The sequence below is a fragment of the Gavialis gangeticus genome, unplaced genomic scaffold (assembly GCF_001723915.1).
Source record: "Gavialis gangeticus isolate Ggan-Ray unplaced genomic scaffold, GavGan_comp1, whole genome shotgun sequence".
Taxonomy (NCBI): domain Eukaryota; kingdom Metazoa; phylum Chordata; order Crocodylia; family Gavialidae; genus Gavialis; species Gavialis gangeticus.
Genome location: NW_017729020.1, coordinates 3712913 through 3730160, shown reverse-complemented (window position 1 = coordinate 3730160; position 17248 = coordinate 3712913). Strand labels below are relative to the sequence as shown.

At 48.1% G+C, this 17248-nt stretch overlaps 2 protein-coding genes across 4 annotated transcripts in view; both read left to right on the top strand.

The window, feature by feature from the left end:
• ADD2 (adducin 2) overlaps positions 1-6079 on the top strand; it is an 84846-nt gene extending 78767 nt beyond the window's left edge. For all 3 annotated transcript variants that reach the window (XM_019514365.1, XM_019514366.1, XM_019514367.1), the window contains exon 15: positions 432-6079. In XM_019514365.1, coding sequence (XP_019369910.1) covers positions 432-748 — 317 coding nt within the window. In that variant the 3' untranslated portion in view covers positions 749-6079. The remainder of the gene's footprint in view (positions 1-431) is intronic.
• Positions 6080-7887: 1808 nt separating this feature from the next.
• On the top strand, positions 7888-12369 carry SNRNP27 (small nuclear ribonucleoprotein U4/U6.U5 subunit 27). Its single transcript, XM_019514364.1, has 6 exons — positions 7888-7996; positions 9074-9194; positions 9765-9877; positions 10140-10219; positions 10752-10816; positions 11954-12369. Exons 1-6 carry the CDS (start codon positions 7960-7962, stop codon positions 12006-12008), a joined length of 471 nt encoding a protein of 156 aa, XP_019369909.1. The 5' UTR covers positions 7888-7959; the 3' UTR covers positions 12009-12369.
• Positions 12370-17248: the final 4879 nt, after the last annotated feature.

Here is a 17248-nt window from a genome sequence, read left to right as displayed (position 1 = left end):
GACCTAATTCTCCATCTTGGCACCTTTTTACACCTGTGTTTTACACTCATGTCACACTTGCTTTGAACAGATGTAAAAATGCACGTGTCATGAAGCACGGAGTAACCAGGCCCAGGGGAATTGCTCTGGTGTAAGTGAAGGGGAAATCAGGTTTTATGATGCTCCTTATACCCTGAGCCAAATTCTGCCTCCATTCAAACCAGTATCAACCTGGACTGTCCTCACTGGTGGGTTGGTGGTTTAATAAATGCAGAGGGCAGGGCAAAAAATGTCTGCTTCTAACCTGCTTGCAGCCTCTAAGACCACTTCCTACATATTTTGGCCCCCTAAGGCAAACAGTGGCCCTGTAGCAGCAGCCCAACTAATGCAAGCTGTGACTCTGCCTCCATAAATCCTCACCCCTTGTGTCTTTCTTTTTGCTTTGTGTGAAGGCGATAAAAAGGCCGACGCCAGCCAGCCGCCCAATGACACCACCGCTGTTGTCCAAAAGGAACAGCAGGATGCGGTGGTGGTGAACGGAAAAGATGATGACCAAACTGCAGAAGAAATCCTAAGCAAAGGAATAAGCCAGATGACCACTAATGCAGATGCTGACACAGACGCCCCTAAGGACAAAACAGAGTCGATTACCAGTGGCCCCGTGTCCCCAGAAGGCTCGCCATCCAAATCTCCCTCCAAGAAGAAGAAGAAATTCCGGACCCCCTCCTTCCTGAAAAAGAGCAAAAAGAAGGAGAAGGCTGAATCTTGATTCCGCTCCGGGCCCCTTCCTCCTGCTCCTCCCCACCTACTCCCCTACCCACCAAGGTCACCGGAGCAGTAGAGGGAGCTCCTAACCACAGCTAACAACTGCCTCACTTCGGATGGTTTGTGCTGAGGTAGAACCAGGCACTGAGAGACTCAGAAAGACTCTTGTGTAATGCACATGGAGACAAAACCTATGCTTTGGAGGAAATGCGGTGAATTTTCTGGGTGCTCATGGAGCAAGATGTACCATTCCCCATTAACCTGCTGTTGACCGCTTTTTGAGGAAGTAACCAAGCTTAAAAATGACTGTGGACCTGATTTCTCTGCTTGATGAGCTAGTCACAAATTATTTCACAAACGATAAATCTACTCTCTTTTTTCCCTCCCCCCAGTTCCACCTTGTCACAGCACTTATAATCCAAGTCGTTTCAGGTTGCGTGGGCTGAGGTCTTCCCACACGCTGCTTTCTTCACAGCACAGGTGGCCACCTTTAGAAACAGTTTTGTGTGCAGAGTTGAGAACACACCTCATGACACATGATGGCACAGCCAGGATGCACTGGATTGATTGGCCAATTTTTTTCCAAGCCTTCCAAGCAGTCCCAGCTAGTCACATGGCTGCGCTTGGTTGTGTAACTCAAAGGGTGACAGTACAATTTCATCCAAATCAAAAGTGGGCAGGATTGATCTCCAGAGAAGCAAAGGGCAGGGGATGAGCCCGTGACCTTTTGCTTCCTGGATGGCAATCTTCCGATGAAGCCGACAAGCCATTTTCAAAGTTTTTTTCTGCGTGGAGTGGTGACAAGATATCTTAGGTTTTGTTTGCTGCAGCATGGAATGAAATAGGAAATTAGGCCACTTGGAAAGGAGTATTGACTTCTGGGGTATATGGAGGTCCCTGCCCAACAACATCAAGCAAGCTTTTGTGTCCTGCCATAAAGACCGTGGTGGAAACGGAGAGGGAGAATGCCTTGAGAAACCATCTGTTCTGTTTAAAACCAAGGAAACTACAGTCACTAAGTGCTACTTTGTCAGTTTGGCATAAACTCACGCTGCCAATCCCCCTCCTGTGATAGCTGCTGCAGAACCGAAAAGCATCACAAAAGGAGAAGCCTGTAGAAAATGTGACTTTGCTCTTCCTCGCTGCAGTGCTAATTAATGACAACCTTGTCACACTTGGATGGGGTTGTGACATGGAGACTTGTTAGTGCTTTTCATTGCATTCACTGATTTGGCCTGTGCTATTCCAACCTGGTGCACTGTAGGAAGCCTCTTGGCTTGGAAGAGAAGACCAGGTTTATTTAGTATTTAAAATGCTGGGGATGCCTGATGTGCTAAGTGCTGTACCAACACAGAACAAAAGATCTGCCCCTAAACAAATGAGTCACGCCCCGCTTCCCACATCCAAACACACTTCCACTTTCTGAATTCGTCACAGGAGATGGAGAAGGCATCTTTAACACCCTCCCCCCACTCCCATTCAAGGCAACTACTCCAGTTTACTAAACTGCAGGACACTGTGTTCAATAACAAGGTTCTTATGATATTAAACAGCCAAAGCCAAAGTCCAGCTTGCAGGTTCAAATGTGCTAGATATGTTTTTACCTTAGCTAAAAAATAACACAAAATCAATATACACCGCCACTCCTTTCATTTGTGTGTTTTGGTTCTACACTGAAATGTCATGCTGGATATTGGCTTTAATGTCAATGCCAATTAAAGGTCTGATTTTCAGCCCTCGTACACTGAACTACCATTGAAATTAATGGGAATTTGGCCTGTACAGGAAGGCAAAACTGGGGTACAGTAGCCCACCTTTCACAGCAACCTTGGTTATAGATATTATTGTTAAGTTATATGAGCATTATAAAGCTGGTCACCAACTGAGATCAGGGAGAAACTCTTCTTGGAGCTCCCATGGGAAAGTACTGAATTAGGTACAATTAAAGGGTATTTATTCCTTCCTCTCAAATATCTGACATTGTCCCCTATTGGAGATGGACTCCTCATCCACACAGATCATTAATCTATTATGGTTACGTTCCTATGAAACATCAAGATTTTATGTTCAGCACTGGTTATGGATGAGTTTGCATGGAAATGCAGAAAGGCCTGAATGACTAAACCCGAGTTGCATGTAGGCTGCCTTCAAAGCCACAGGGAGTTTTCCTGTGCCCCACAAACGTTTTACAAGCTTCTGCTAAAATAGCATGAAAGGGGCCTTACCCAAATTCCCAGATCTGAACATTGTAGAGTGCCAGTGAAGCCTGGATCTGAACCCTTCTTTTATACCTCAAGACAAACTCAGATAATAGCCCTTGGGCTTGACCTTAAGCTGGAACTGAAATTGTGTTGCTAAATATTAAGTATTGAAGAGACCTGTGTCTTCCTAACCAATGCCTCGTACATTCATGTTAGCCTCTGAACACCCACTGCACCTATGGAAACTCTGATTCTGCTATCTTTCCAATGATTTTCAAGGCTGTTGGAACTTGCTGTGGCATCAGCATTGAAGAGCAGAATAGATGTCAATGACAGTGGGAGCTGTGGGTGCTGAGAACTGTTCAGAATGAGCCATATGATGAGGCACAGAGAAGGTTTCATTTCCAGACACAAACATGAAGAAGCCTAACGCACCACTTTCCTTAGTACATAACAAGACCCACGTCAGCGAGGAAGGGCCAGAGCTTCTGCTGCCTTTTAGTTTCACTGTTCTGAAAAGATGCACTCAAGTTAATAGGGAACAATGACCCCCTGCAATTACACGCTATTCACTTACTGGTTTTTCATTTATAAGTTTACATCTGCCCGCAATAACACTTGCACCATGTAATCTGCCAGGCATAAATAACCATGTAATTATCTTGAACTATACCCCTAATTATCACTGCAATTACAGAACTGATCTATGGTTATTTGTTTCCTGAAAGGCGGGAGTGCAGATCTCAGTGTGAAGCAATGGCAGCAATGCTTTAGGTCTCATTTTGTCATTGCAACCTCACCTGAGTCTTAGAGAAGGTGGTTCCTGAGTCAGGAGCAGCATGGTGCTGTTGTGTCCCCAGACCTATCTGAGTCCCAGATGAATCCCTGTTTCCTCTGTGGAACGGGGAAAGAAGACTTCTGTCCTACTGTTCAGGCAGCTTGCTTCTCTCTGCACGCTGATTCAGCTATGCTGCCTGCTTCACTCACTCCCTGCCCACCTGCATTAGCAAGGAAGGAGCAGCCTGGTGGTGGCTGCATCCCCATAGTACATGGCCTGGGTATGCAATTGCAATATCTAGGGCTATCAGGGACCTTACACTGACAGGCAGCCAGGCTCAGGATGCTAACTGGCAGGGCATGGAGGGCTGCTGTATTAAGATGGGGAGAGCTTGTTTAAGTCCTCCCTTAGTCTGAAGTTCTTATTTGCAAGTTCACACCCACGGTTATTCAGTGATTTGAGCAGCCACCCAGAAACGTGCTGTAACAGTTGCAGAGGACTTTTCACCCCAGGTAGTTTAGTATACTCTGCTCCCTGGACTCCAAGGATTTTGTTCTCACTCTTACATTCACAGCCAGAGGCCTGCACCATGAACCATCCCAAATAGGCCCCTCCTTTGTCTTGTCTTAAGCCAGTATTTTAAAGTAGACCCAATGCTTCCTGTTCAAATTTGTTTGCTAGATTTATTATTATTTTTTAATAAAAACCCTGGGCCCAATTCAGCACTGGAATAAGCAGGTGCAAAACATGCCCATCACTGTCTTACCTGATTCTCCCCTTACCAGTGCTGTGTGATGCTGTTGAAGCTTACGGAGTTATTCAAACCAAAGGAAGGTATGAATCCAGCACCCACTAAAGTCAGTGATTCACAGCAGGAACTCAGCAGAGGGCAGGGTGAAGCCCACTGTATTTGCTGAGATATGCATTCACTCACAAGAGGCTTGGTCCCATCTGTGGTAGGCAGCTAAGTTTGCTGATGCCTTGCAACATGTCACTCCCAACAGGTTTTGGTCCAGAAGCCCACTCTATTTATCTTTGTCTCTATAAAGTATCATGGCATTGACCTCACACATGTTAAATGCCAAATAGGACAGGAAAATAAATGTGTGTCACCTGGGATTGTAGTTGCACGATGGTACATGCATTGGCACAGCTTGATTCGGAGATAAAATCCAGGCGTTTTCTGAACTTTTGGGGCCTGTGACCCCGCTCCTAGGTTTATGACACCACTCCCAGTCAGCGTGCAACCTCTTATCTTCCCAATTGCACTTCTATGGGGCTCGTGACCTCACTTGTATGTGCCATGACCCTGATTGGGGTTGTGATCCTCAGCTTGGGAATTACTGATCTAGACGCCAGCTGTGCTGTGGAAACATGTCACAGGAAATCAGTGCTCTCCCACACACAACCATGCAAGTCCTAGGTAAGAGCAACTCTGCAAAGAAATCATTGCAGGGGGAATGGTGCAATGAGAAAAATGGCAGCAGCAGGGTGGCTACCGCAATGGAAACAGGTGACAGCTTATAGCAGTGGATATCCCAAATGGCATCAGATTTCCCTTTCTGATTGATGGGTGAGCCTGCCTCCATCCTTCTGGTTTGAAAATGCAGCTCTTTATGCTTTGCCTCTCACAGCAGATGGGCTGAGGGCAACAATTCACTCGCATGTGGAGGAGCCCAGGGGAGCCTGCCCAGTGTACAAATGATAACCAAACTAAGTATGGTACAATGTTCTATATAGCAGTTGGGCTGTTAAAGTGAACTGTCTGTGTCTGACAATCGTTGCTTGAAAGTGCTCTATCATGTCTCCGTCTGTAAATATGACCCTGTGTTTGGCCTTTTGCTAGTATTGTGAAGTTTACCGTTGGGTTCTGGTGTAAATAACTTTCTTGCTACCTAGGCTCTGGTAACCTGTATCTGTGCATTACTACTTGAAAGCCTCTATTTTTTTGCTGTGGGTCTACTCTTTTCTCCACACATGGGGACATCCAGATTTTGGGTTTCCATTGCCGTTTTCGAGTTATCTTTTCTTTTCTTTTTACTCTGTATCAGTTTTGGCTTGTAACCTTCGGGTGCCCGTCCCGCTGGCTTCACACAGACCCTCCCAGCGGGACCTGGGAGACTTTTGGCCCCGCGGGGTGGGAGTCCTGCTAGGATTGCATGTCCCTGCATCCAGACAACTGTATTACGCTCTTCGTGGCTGAGTGGATATTCCTGTATCGAAGCAACCCTGGGGCCAAGCTCTCTCTGGGGGCCAAGCGAGCTGCCCCCAGGGTCAGGACCAGAGGCTTGTTGTCCCCTTGCTATCCCCCTTTTGAGAACAGCAGCAAACAGAATAAACTTTCACGGTAACACTCTGGCCTGCCTGGCACTGCGTTTCCTTTCCAACGAGGTTGGGAGAAGGGGGTGAGGAGGAACTGCCTGCTTAGTGGCTCCCTCTCTGCCCCTCCCTCTGCTGAGGCCAAGACCTGCCCAACTCATGGCATGGAGGAGCAACTGAACAGCTCCTGCCTGCTCCAAGTTGCCCTGGGACCCCTCAGCTTCCCGCCCCTGGATCAATTCAGAGTGATGCTGAAGCAGCCCCGGAGGGGATCTGACATGGGCTGGGGCTTCCCAGCTCCTCGGGGATCTGTGGCCCCGTGCAGGCTTGCCGAGACCTGGAGGCTCCTCTTAGATTTGCAAATGTGGTGGTTGCTCCGAACAGGCGGTTCAGCTCCATCCCAGCTCGGGGATCCCAGCCCCTGGCTCTTCCTTGCCCAGGGGCACCCAGGATCTTGCACAAAGTAAACCTCCCAGCATCATGGCCATGCAGAGGGCTGCAGATGTTCTGTGCATGGCTGGGAAGCAGCCTGAAGGGCTTGGTTTTGCTTAGAAAACAGCACAATGGACATGTCAGGTGCTGGAGAGGCTGCAAGCGCTCCAGAGAAAGGGCAGGAGGCTGGATCCCAATCAAAAATCAAGGAGCCCGAGGAGAGGTGAAAGCAGAAGCCCACACATGCAAGGGAAAGGCCCAGATTCAGCTCATGTGGCTATAGAAGCGCTTCTAATTTACAACAGTATTACAATAGTGTCGAGAAATGCAGTATATTTCTTATAGCCCAGCAGCCTGAGGGCTGGAGGGTGACGGGGATGCAGGACACGCTACAAAGAGCAGACAGAAAAAGAAAAGCTTGATCCAAGGATGCCAATATAGTTTCTGTCCCTTAGGAGAAACCTCCTGAGATCCCTAGTGTGTATCCAGAGCAAACCCAACCAGAAGTCTTACGGCATCAATTCAAAAGGGTTTCTCAAGAGAGTCTCAGATCCTTTCAAAGGTGTTAGCACTGTTAGGTGTGCAAACCCCACTCACAAGATAACCCCAGAACTTTCACACGGGAATCCATGGTGCTAAAGCCATCCTGCCCTGTGGGGTGTCTCACGTAGATGCAGCCAGGGAGAAGCCGGGGTGAGGGGAAGATTGCCCAGAGGGAGAGGACACAGCCTGCCAGTTGCAGTGGGCAGAGCGGTGGTGGTTGCATGGTATGAGATGCAGCGCTACGCTGTGCCTGGTGTCCCTGGCAGGCACCAACCAGCGGCCTCACTGCGTAGGACATTGGGCAGCCCCCGAAGGCTGGGGATCGCGTGCTTGTGAGAAGGACTTTGCAACTCGCCATAGTCGCCCGAGCCGAGGTCATGACCTGGGCATCTACATGGAGGCAATTGCTGCTGGGCGCTGGCATCTGTGGCTTGTGCCCCCAAAGCGTGTTTCCATGGAGGTGCTGGTTGCAAGGACATGGGCAGACAAGCTTCCCTGGGGAAAGGTGAAATCTTGTGTTAGACCAAGTAAATGGCTGCACAAAGTGTTCTCTGCAAGCTTTCGGGTACAACCCCCTTCTTCAGACACTCCCTCTCCGCCTGAAGGAGGGTTTTGTACCCAGAACCTTGCAAAGAACAGCTTCCCCAAGCCTTTATAGTCTAATACAAGATTTCACGAGTGCCCAAAGAACCGCGTCTGCCTGTTTCCACGGAGGCCGCGTTGAGCAGCAGCAGCACAGGACCACGAAGACCCCAAGCCCCGCGGCCGCGAGCCGAGCCCAGCGAAGGGCGGAACCCTCCCTCCCCGGAACCAAAGTGCGCAGGGGCGGGCGGGGGACGCCTTCCCCATCGGAGCGGAAGTGACAGACCTCGCCCCGGAAGTACCTCCCCGCGGGGCTCCGGCGTGGGCCCGCGATCCGGGAAGTCCGCCCGGGCTGCAGGGATGGGCCGCAGCCGGTCCCGCTCCCCACCGCGCAGGGGTGAGTGCCTCCCCCGGAGGGCGGAGGTGGGGCAGGTCTGTGCCGTGCGCCCCTTGGCGAGGGGGTTGGATCCCAGCCCGGAGGCAGAGAAGGGGGTGGTGGCAGCCCCCCCCCCCCCTTCCATGGGGGATGGGGGACAAGCCTCTCCCCCGCAGCAGGGGGGGCTGGGGGTGGTCCCCAAGAAGCCAGCCCTAGGCATGAGTGTGGGCAGGGGTGGGGGAGCTGCCCCTCGGTTCTTGGTCGAGAGGACAGTCGGCCCCTCCTGTTCCAAGCAGCAGCCGGGGCCTCGGGACGGAGGCAGCCCTGCAGTCCCCAGGCGTCCCCCTGGCCAGAGCGTCCTTTCTGGTCCGAGCTGTTGGTTACGCCACTGGCGAAGCATGGGCCCAGGCCTACCAAGTAAAACTGTAAGCTTTCCTTAAGAAAGAGACCACTGAGGATGTAGCAATTGATTCCTTGGGACACATGAAAACAAGGAAAGGAGTCAAGATTGTAGATTTTGTAATGAGTGTATCAAGGAGGAGAACTGAGCAGGCCATACCTGACAGCACCCATTGGTCCTCAGACGAGTCTAAGGAGCCTGGAGATACTTGGCCTGGACACATGAATGGGTGAGACACAGGAAAATGTTCCCACAGCCCCCAGTGATTCCCCCTGGCCAGAGTCTCCTTCCAGCCCAGTTTGGTTAGGGTCAGGAGGAGGTTGACAGGGAGGTCCTGGGACATGGTGGGGCTGCAGTTGGGGAGGGTGTAAACAGAAAGCTGTGGGGAGTCGTGCAGCCAGAATCTCAGCAGGAGCTTCTGCAGGAACTGGTGATGCTGGGTTGAGCTAGGCCCTGTTTGCCCAGAGCGTTGTGCATTTTCCCTCTGGTCTCGTTTGCGCCGTAGGATCACCCTTTCCTACCCCTGAGCAAGTCTTGTATGTGGGGAGACATCCCCAGCATTTTAAATACTAAATAAACCTGGTCTTCTGTTCCAAGCTAAGAGGTTTCCTACAGCCATAATAAAGCAGTGAGTTCAAGATGGCCAGGATTCGCCAACCCTCTCTTTTTCTCTTCCTCCCAATCCTGGCTTGCCTCAGACCGTAGACGTTCTCGTTCCACTTCCCGGGAGAGGGAAAGGAGGCGAAGGGAGCGCTCGCGGTCCCGGGATAGGGACAGGAGGAGGAGTCGTTCCCGTTCGCCGCACAGGAGACGATCCAGGTGAGGGCAGAGTGCTGTTGTCCTCCAAGGGTAATGGAGTAGGTTTCTGGCTGGCAGCTCCTTTCTCCTCTATTCAATATCACTGTTGCTATGAAATTGGCAGGGTAGTGAGTTATTAGCTACCTAGCTGAGAGACCATTTTGCCTTTTGACCTGAGCAGAAGGTGGGGAAACTAAGGAAGCCTTTATACCAGACATCCGGTGTCTTTACTTACTTAACAGGGGTTAACTGGGAAAAGTTATGCCCCTTTGTATTTGTTATTGCAACAGTGCCTAAGTCATGGTGTTGGGCTTTGTATTGCTTATCACTATACATGAGAGACAGAAAGATGGTCGTGGCTGCAGAGCTCTTGCAAAGTCAGCATGTAAATTCAGAAAGAACTGCAGAGTGCAAGGAAACCAGAGGACACTTGTAACACTGTGTAACAGTGTCATGCTTTACTTGGTGTGGCAGATAAGATTACAACAGAGGTCTCTGTATTTGGTTTTTAGCGCTCATTGCAATATTGACCGCTGCAGTGTTTCCCTCTGTTGCTGTTCCACTGAAACCTGTCCTTGTTTGGAATTCTAGATCTCCAAGACGGCACCGATCCAGCTCCTCTTCCCCAAGCCGGCCTAAGGAAAGGCGAGAGGAAGAAAAGAAGGAAGTCAAAGACACTAAAGCCAAGGAGCGGCAAATTACTGGTGCGAGAATGTTGTCCTGACCTCTTGAGCCTTTGTGTATCTTACCTCAGTGTTTAGAGAGCTTGTTGGGCATCATTAATTCAGTTAAGAAGTGCAGTGGTTGCCATGGAAATTGCTTGAGTCAAGATTACTAAAATCAGGTGCTGCTGAAATCTTCCTCACATGCTTCTGTCCCAGCTATCTGTGCACCCCAACCCTGAGGCCAGGAAACTTTCTTATTGTTGTATCACAAATTCCATATTGCTTTTTACTGTCTTTTTAGAAGAAGATCTGGAAGGGAAGACGGAGGAAGAAATTGAGATGATGAAGTTAATGGGATTTGCAACTTTTGACACAACAAAAGTGAGTGGTGTGTTCCATAGCACTTGGAACTTGAAGTCCCTGCCATTTTCTTGAATACATCTGCAGTTCATTCTAGGGCATAATCAGTCTCTATTGCATGTCTGTCTCTGGACCGTTAAGAAATAATGCACCCACATGTTTTGAAACCTTGCATCAGAGAGTCCTATCTCTCAGGACAAGTGAGGTTTAGCCTTGTCACCATTGTGTTGGGAAGGTCTCTCAGAGGATGATGCCTTTTGCTATGGATCAGCTTTGGACAGATACCTTGGTGTATAATGCGAAGAAAGCAATTAGTCCTGCAGCCAGTTGTCTCTAAAAAATAGTTTGCTTTGTTAGTTCTGTTAATCTGCTTTCTGAAAACTAACCTGCCTTGGGTTTAGTAAATTCCTTGGCTTTCCTAATGACAGGGTTCTGTTGGGTTAGCTGTCTTAGTTTCATTTTACCACCTCTGTCAGTGCTCATCAGCTTCTTACCAGTTCTCTGTACAGTACTCTGAGGTTTGGACCTTATTTTTTCCTGTTATGTCTTTCAGGGAAAGAAAGTGGATGGTTCTGCGAATGCCTATGCCATCAACGTGTCGCAGAAGAGAAAGTACAGGTGTGTGGCTTTGCCACTCAAACCCAATAGACCAGATTAGGACATGGGAATATTGGTTATGCACATCTATTGAGAGAGAACTAGATTCTCATGGGAAGGAGATGAACTGGAGAAGACTTTTAGTCCTGGCTGGAAGAATAGCTCTCTGGGTCTGTTTCCTGAGCGGCTGTCATTGATATTGGACTTGCTTGATGGTCTTGCCTCTAAGGATGTGCTATAGAGTCAGGACAGATACCAGTTTCATACTTGTGGTGTCCCGCTTAAATCCTGTGCTGCTGGCAAAAAGCAGTAAGAAACAAAGAGTTAGGGTGCACAGACATTCTGTTTAGATGCAACTAAAATTCTTATCCTGCCCACCTGAGCAGCAGTGGCACCAAAGACAGAGTGCCAGCCCTTCCCCACCTGTATTCTGCTGCTGTTTGTCGCTGGAAGTGACTGCATCACTTGTTAGGGTTATTTTTTCCTCCCTTTGTCCCCACCCCTGGCATGTCTTTAAACTTCGGCACCCATGGAACATACCGAATTGATAGGTCAGGGACTGTAGTCTTTGAACAGATGCAGCCTTGCTAGTGGTCTTCAAGCTTCTGGGCCAGTGTTGGCTAGAAATGTTTGCTAGTCTTATGTCAGTTAAGGGGTGTTGTGTGGCCTTTTTGACACTCCTATACCAGCAAAAACCCTAGCATAGATGCAGTTGAACCAATAGAAAAGGGTTGTTGCCCAGATACGTTTTCGGCAAGCACAATGAGCTATAAACTTATGTCAGCAGAGGCATGTTTGGGCTGAATTTTGGAGGGGTTGCCACTACAGCAAACACATCTTGTGTATGCCTGATCAATGATCAGCTGTTACAGTGAGCTCAGATCAGCCTCTGTAGCTAAAATTAGCGCTTACTAGCACCTTTGCAGGAGATTTTGTCAATTAAAACTACCCAAGTTATTTCGTACACATTACTAACAAGCCAGGTAGGGTATGTAGCAGTGTTTAACTACAGCCAGCCTGAGAGATGTCTCCCAGTATCTTTTTATAACTGCCTTGTAAATTGATTTCTAACATTCGTGGCAGGGACAGATAATTCATTTCTAATAATGTTGATATTTCTCTGTTCCCTTCTCCACCCTGCCCACCCTCCCATTGCAGGCAGTACATGAACAGAAAGGGTGGATTCAACAGACCTTTGGATTTTATTGCCTGATGTCTAGACTGGTTGGTTACTTGTGAAAAACAACCTCCGCAACATCGGTGGCTAATATTTAATTGTCTCACTGCGGCGTCTGTGCTGTGCTTCCAGAGACAGGACCTCAGCTTCCCTCCATAAACCAAGATCAGCTTATTTATGACGAGTCCAGAGACACTTGATCTGCCATGCAGGAAGAGAGGGTAAAAATGCAGTTTTGTAGAAATGCTGGTTTTGAAAGCACTCACACTTGTTTTGTTCCCTACCAGGATTTCTTGTGAGCTGTATTTTTCGTGTCCTCCATGTGGTGCGTTTTGTTGCTTTGATTTGTTTTATTTTTAACCATATTGGATGTATACAATAAAGCAGTGTATCTATTCCCCCCTCCCCCCCTTTTTTAACTTGATAGCAGTAGCATCACTCAGGAATAAAGTGCCAGAGAAGGTATGGAGGAATGTGTCTGGGCAGTCATTTGCCTGATGGTGGGACATGTCACTATGGAGAGAAATAAGGTTTAAGGGATTAACAAAAGGGTTTTGGGAGTATGTTCTTATTGGACAGGCTGGAATACACCATTGATCCTTTGAGATCAGCTGCTTCCAACCCTGTCTATTTAACCCTTTCTTTACTACTTAGTAATCCATGTTCTCATGAACTTCAGGGTAGCATGGAGTAATCCATGTTCTCATGAACTTCAGGGTAGCATGGAGTACAAAGGTTTTAACTACGTTGTACTCCACTTGGATGCATACAGGGTATGTGCATAACTGACTACGCAATATAAATTTCAGGGCTGCTATTAAAGGCCTAAGGTGCTATGAAAAACAAGGTAGGGAGCTTAATGAAGCATTAAGCTTGGCACAGGCTGTCCCTGTCCTTATGAGCATTGTTTACATGGAGTTTGGGTAGGTGCATAGCCCTTTTTCAGTCCCCTTATATGGAATGCACTGCCCTGGCTGGGAAACAAGTAAATTTGGTAGGGCCTCACCCTTTCGTGGATTTCTCTGCATCTAGATTATTCTTGCTATGGGTTTTTCAAGCATCTTACAAATACCTGGATTGTTCTGTACCATTTCTTGCACATTCCAGTAGGCGGCAGCACTCGCTGCATGGTTCAAAGCCATTTGAAAATTTTCCTGGTGTAGCCCACATGAACTGATGAGCACCTCCTTTCCTATAGGCAGCTGTGTGGACTCTCTCTCCTCCCACTTCTGATTGCGTAAGCACTTGCAGCAAACACACAGCTAACGCTTACAGGACAAAGTGACATGAGCCAAGTCCTAAGCATGTGTGCTTGGCTCTGTGGAGTAGAGTGAGCTGTATTTCTCCTTTTTGGGAAACCTTAATGGTGCCTTAATTGGCTACTGCCTTTCATCTTCCCTCTTACAGTGATATATGGACCCCACTTCTCATTCAAAGCTTTGCAATTGCCAAGTGAGCTGAGAGTGACTATCTCTTTTAAACCTCTAAGACTTTAAGTGCAAATCTTCCTTGCCTTAGAAAATTAGTTGCTGCCTTTTTAAAAAAATCAAGCTCAGTATAAATGCCCTAGTAACAGATTCTCGCAAAACTGCAATCTTCATGTCTTACAGTTTTACCTGCATCTTCAGTGACTGTTAACAAACACATCATGAGGCTTTTCCCTTTCCCCAGCAGAGGAAAGAGTCCAAGATCAAAGTCAAATGTCCAGCCCTTGGTGACTAAGAGTGGCTTGGGATTTAGTCCACCCACACACACAAACGTGGGCACCTTAAAACATGCCACGTAGTCAAACAACAGTAGCGTTAGCCACAAGATTAACACTGACAGTGGAAACTTTTTTACTAGCTGAAAGCGAGCAGGCCAGACCTTTGTACCTTCAAAAATATGCCTGAAATCTAGGAGAGACAAATTCTTTTGTAATACCCAGCCCTAAAAAACCCCCAAACTACTGAAAAGTTTGGGAAATAAAGCACTAATTATAACCAGTGTTCTGTGTGAAGCAGCCTCAAGATAGAAGACAGCTGTTTGATTTCAATGCTTTACTTTTGTGCTGAGTAAGAGCTGTAATATACAAGAGGACCCAGTTGATCAAGGCCTCTTCTCTGCTGGCTTTAGATAAGGCTCCTCTGTTTGCCAAAAACTTCCCTAAATCAGCATGAGGTCATAAAAATTCTCACTATCTTCAATGCCCTTGCTGCTTAAAGCCTAGTTGTCACATAAACAAGAGCCTGGTTCTGCTTGCATAGCAGCAAGTCTTGGCTTTATCTTGTGGGCAGAGATGGCAGATCACCAAGCATAATCCTCTATATAGGAGTCTGCATCAATGGAAGAAAGCGATGCTTCCTAGTCCAGCACTTACTTAAACTTGCTGCAATATTCCAAAATGTGTCCTGCACCACAGCTTAAACAAAGGGCAAACTAAGGAATGCTAGCAGCCTATCCAGAGCGACAGTAGTTTAATATGCAATATTTGAATTTGGGCAGTCTAGGAATAATGTTTTTGAGAGTCTCCTGCAGGTAACGATAATAGTGGCTTCACCTGCATCCCTAACTGCTGAGAGGAATCCAAGCCCTGGATTTTTCTTGGGAAAGCTGAAGGAAGGGAAACCCAGTGCCATGTCTTTCCCATGGGGCAGAATAGCTGTGTCCTCCATTGCAGCTTGGAGTCACTGCTGCAAGTAGCCTGGTTAACAGATCCCTAGAGATCTTTTCTCTAATGTATTTTCCTTGCAAAGCAACTGCTATGTGTTGATGTCAAACCTCTATTTATTTGTTGTTGCCTAACTGTGTATTCTTGGATGGGCAAGTTAATGAAAGTATTGTGTCATGAGTGACTATAGAGTTGGCTGCTTGCTGCTGGCTGGAGGGCAAATTATATTAACCTCTGAAATACCCTTGGCCATCATACGGAAGTAGGATAGGATCGGTGCTTTAAAGATGGGAAGTGGGAGAAAGAAATGGAGTGAATGTTGGTAACCAGATAAGGTCTGTGGGAGAAAATGCCAGTGAAAATGGAGGAGGGCAAGAGGGATCAAAATAGAAAATAATCTCTTGGTCTTTAGGGAGGGAAAGTATTTGGAATATCAAAAACAAAACAGAAAAGCTAGTCTGGAGGAAATGCAGGCAGTGGAAAAGACTGAATTTGACAATTTGAATAATGGAGTGGAGTGGAGACTTACAAAGGGATAAGAAACAAGCACGTGTAGTAGGCTTTCTTACGGAGAGCTGTTTGCTTTAAGCAGCACTTGAATCTGACTTAAGCTGTTCTCAGCAACAACAGCAATGAGCAGAGAATTGACTACCTTTCACTGCTGCAGGTTCCTCCTACCCTTTTTGAAAATAGTACAGGTATGTGCTTTTCTCTGCTGTTTCACATGCGTGCTACTTTCAATGGTGTTTTCCTATGGCTTCATTTATCTTTACTGCATTATTTTTTTGCAGGGTATTTCAAAGTGGATCTCAAACAATGTGGCAGTAGCTGTTTTACACGTGGAGATTGCTAATGAGGCGCAAACACTTATCCTAGCATTGTATGTGTTGTCATGTGAAGGTCTCATTAGGTGGCTCCTTGGTCTAGGAAGTCAGGACAAGAACGGGGCAAGGCATAGTTTACAGAAGCAGCAGATCATGTGCAGCCATTTAGCTTTTATTGCTACGCTGGCTTTATTGTCAAATCGTGACTTAGATTCATTAGGAATCATCTCAGAGGAATGCTCCGTGCCACATTGCAAGCCCTGGGAGCAGAGGGTTTCCACTATGGCTAATCTAACACAATCCTTGTGTCCCATGTATGCACCAGATGACCAAACTAGAGCCTGTTGCTGTGCTGACATTGTTCCATTCTAGTCTGTGCACTCTACTCAGCACCCTTCTGCTGGGCTGTTGTATTGGAGACACTTGAGGTGGCCTTACAGCTAGATCTGGGGCTGGTTTTGTGCTTGGTAACAGGAGGCAAGCAGAGCAGCATTAGCAGGCCAGTACCTAGAGGTTGTGGGCATGGAGAAGGAGCTGGGACAATCCATTCCACACTGTTCTGAAGCTCAGGGCTAGAGGGGGCACAAGATAAAAAGGGCAACTGATTGTAAGCGGTGATAGCAGTGATCATTCAGTTTTGAGGATAATCTCCACCATGGCTCATTGATGGGCTTGAGGTGACTTAAGAGTCCAGTCCTTGAGCCACAGATCAGCAGAAGTTGCAGGTCTTTCCCCCAGTGCAGAGTAGACTGCACGCTGACATTGCTCTCCTTTCCCTTTCTCTGCTCTCTCTTCCCTGCTTCAAGGGCAAGACACTTTACTTTAAAACAGGCCGCAGCTCGGTTGAGACTGCAGCACCATTGGAGTTGGTCAGCAGCCATGCTGGCACCCATTTTCTTGAGGTTCACCAGTGGGTCCTTGTTGTGTTCCCTCTGGCCACGGTGAGATCTCAGGCCGTACCCACGCTGAGAGGAGAGCACTTGTTTTAGGAGTTGTGAAAGTCCTGGGCTGTCCAGGTTAGAAAAAAGAGACTCAGCCTATTCAGCTTAGAAAAGAGGTTTGAGGGAGGAACAAGGTAAGGGTTACCCAATACTGAATGACAAAGAAAGTCAATAGGGATTTATTTTTGACTGTCTCCCCCCAGATAAGAACTAGGAGGGAACAACACGGACCAAGTAAGTTCAAAACTGATACAGAGCAGTTTTTTCACCCAGCGTGGCATTCAGGGGTGGGACTGATTGCCAGCACATCTGAGAGGCTAGCTAGATTCCCATAGGGGTGGGACACATTCTTAGAGGAAAGGAGCAGCAAGAGCTACTGAGCCCAGCGGTGAGGGGCACAGCCTCTGAGTCAGAGCTTCCTTGACTTTAAATGCTGGAGGCTGCAGGGGAGAGAAGAACGGTGGGGAAGAACCTGGGTCAGACCCCCTTCTCTCGCCCTCCAGTGCCTGGGTCAGACCAGCTTCCCCCCTCCAGGATCTGCTCTGCGAGTCCCTGGCGAAGGAGACTGGGCAAGAGGGACCCAGCTGTGACCCAGAGCGGAGCATCCCGAGGGCAGGACAGGGTGGGCGTGCAGCCGGGCACGCCAGGTGCAGTAGCCCCTGCCCCAGTGGGCTGTGCCGGAGAAGGGCAGCTCTGGCTCTGCTCCGTGCTCGGGTGCATTGTTCATTGTCTCGCCCCTAGGACCCAGGGCACATGCCCCCCCGCCACGTTGCCCCCCCCCGCCCAGCCTTGCACCTCCTGCACCTAGCCCCGCCCTCCTCGGGCCATGCTTCGGCTTCTGATTGGCTCCTTCCAAACCAG

Coding starts and splice junctions, on each gene's coding strand:
- SNRNP27 (XM_019514364.1), top strand. CDS start 7,960: ATGGGCCGCAGCCGGTCCCGCTCCCCACCGCGCAGGG. Junction 9,195..9,764: donor CCGCACAGGAGACGATCCAG/GTGAGGGCAGAG, acceptor TTGGAATTCTAG/ATCTCCAAGACGGCACCGAT. Junction 10,220..10,751: donor CAACTTTTGACACAACAAAA/GTGAGTGGTGTG, acceptor TATGTCTTTCAG/GGAAAGAAAGTGGATGGTTC.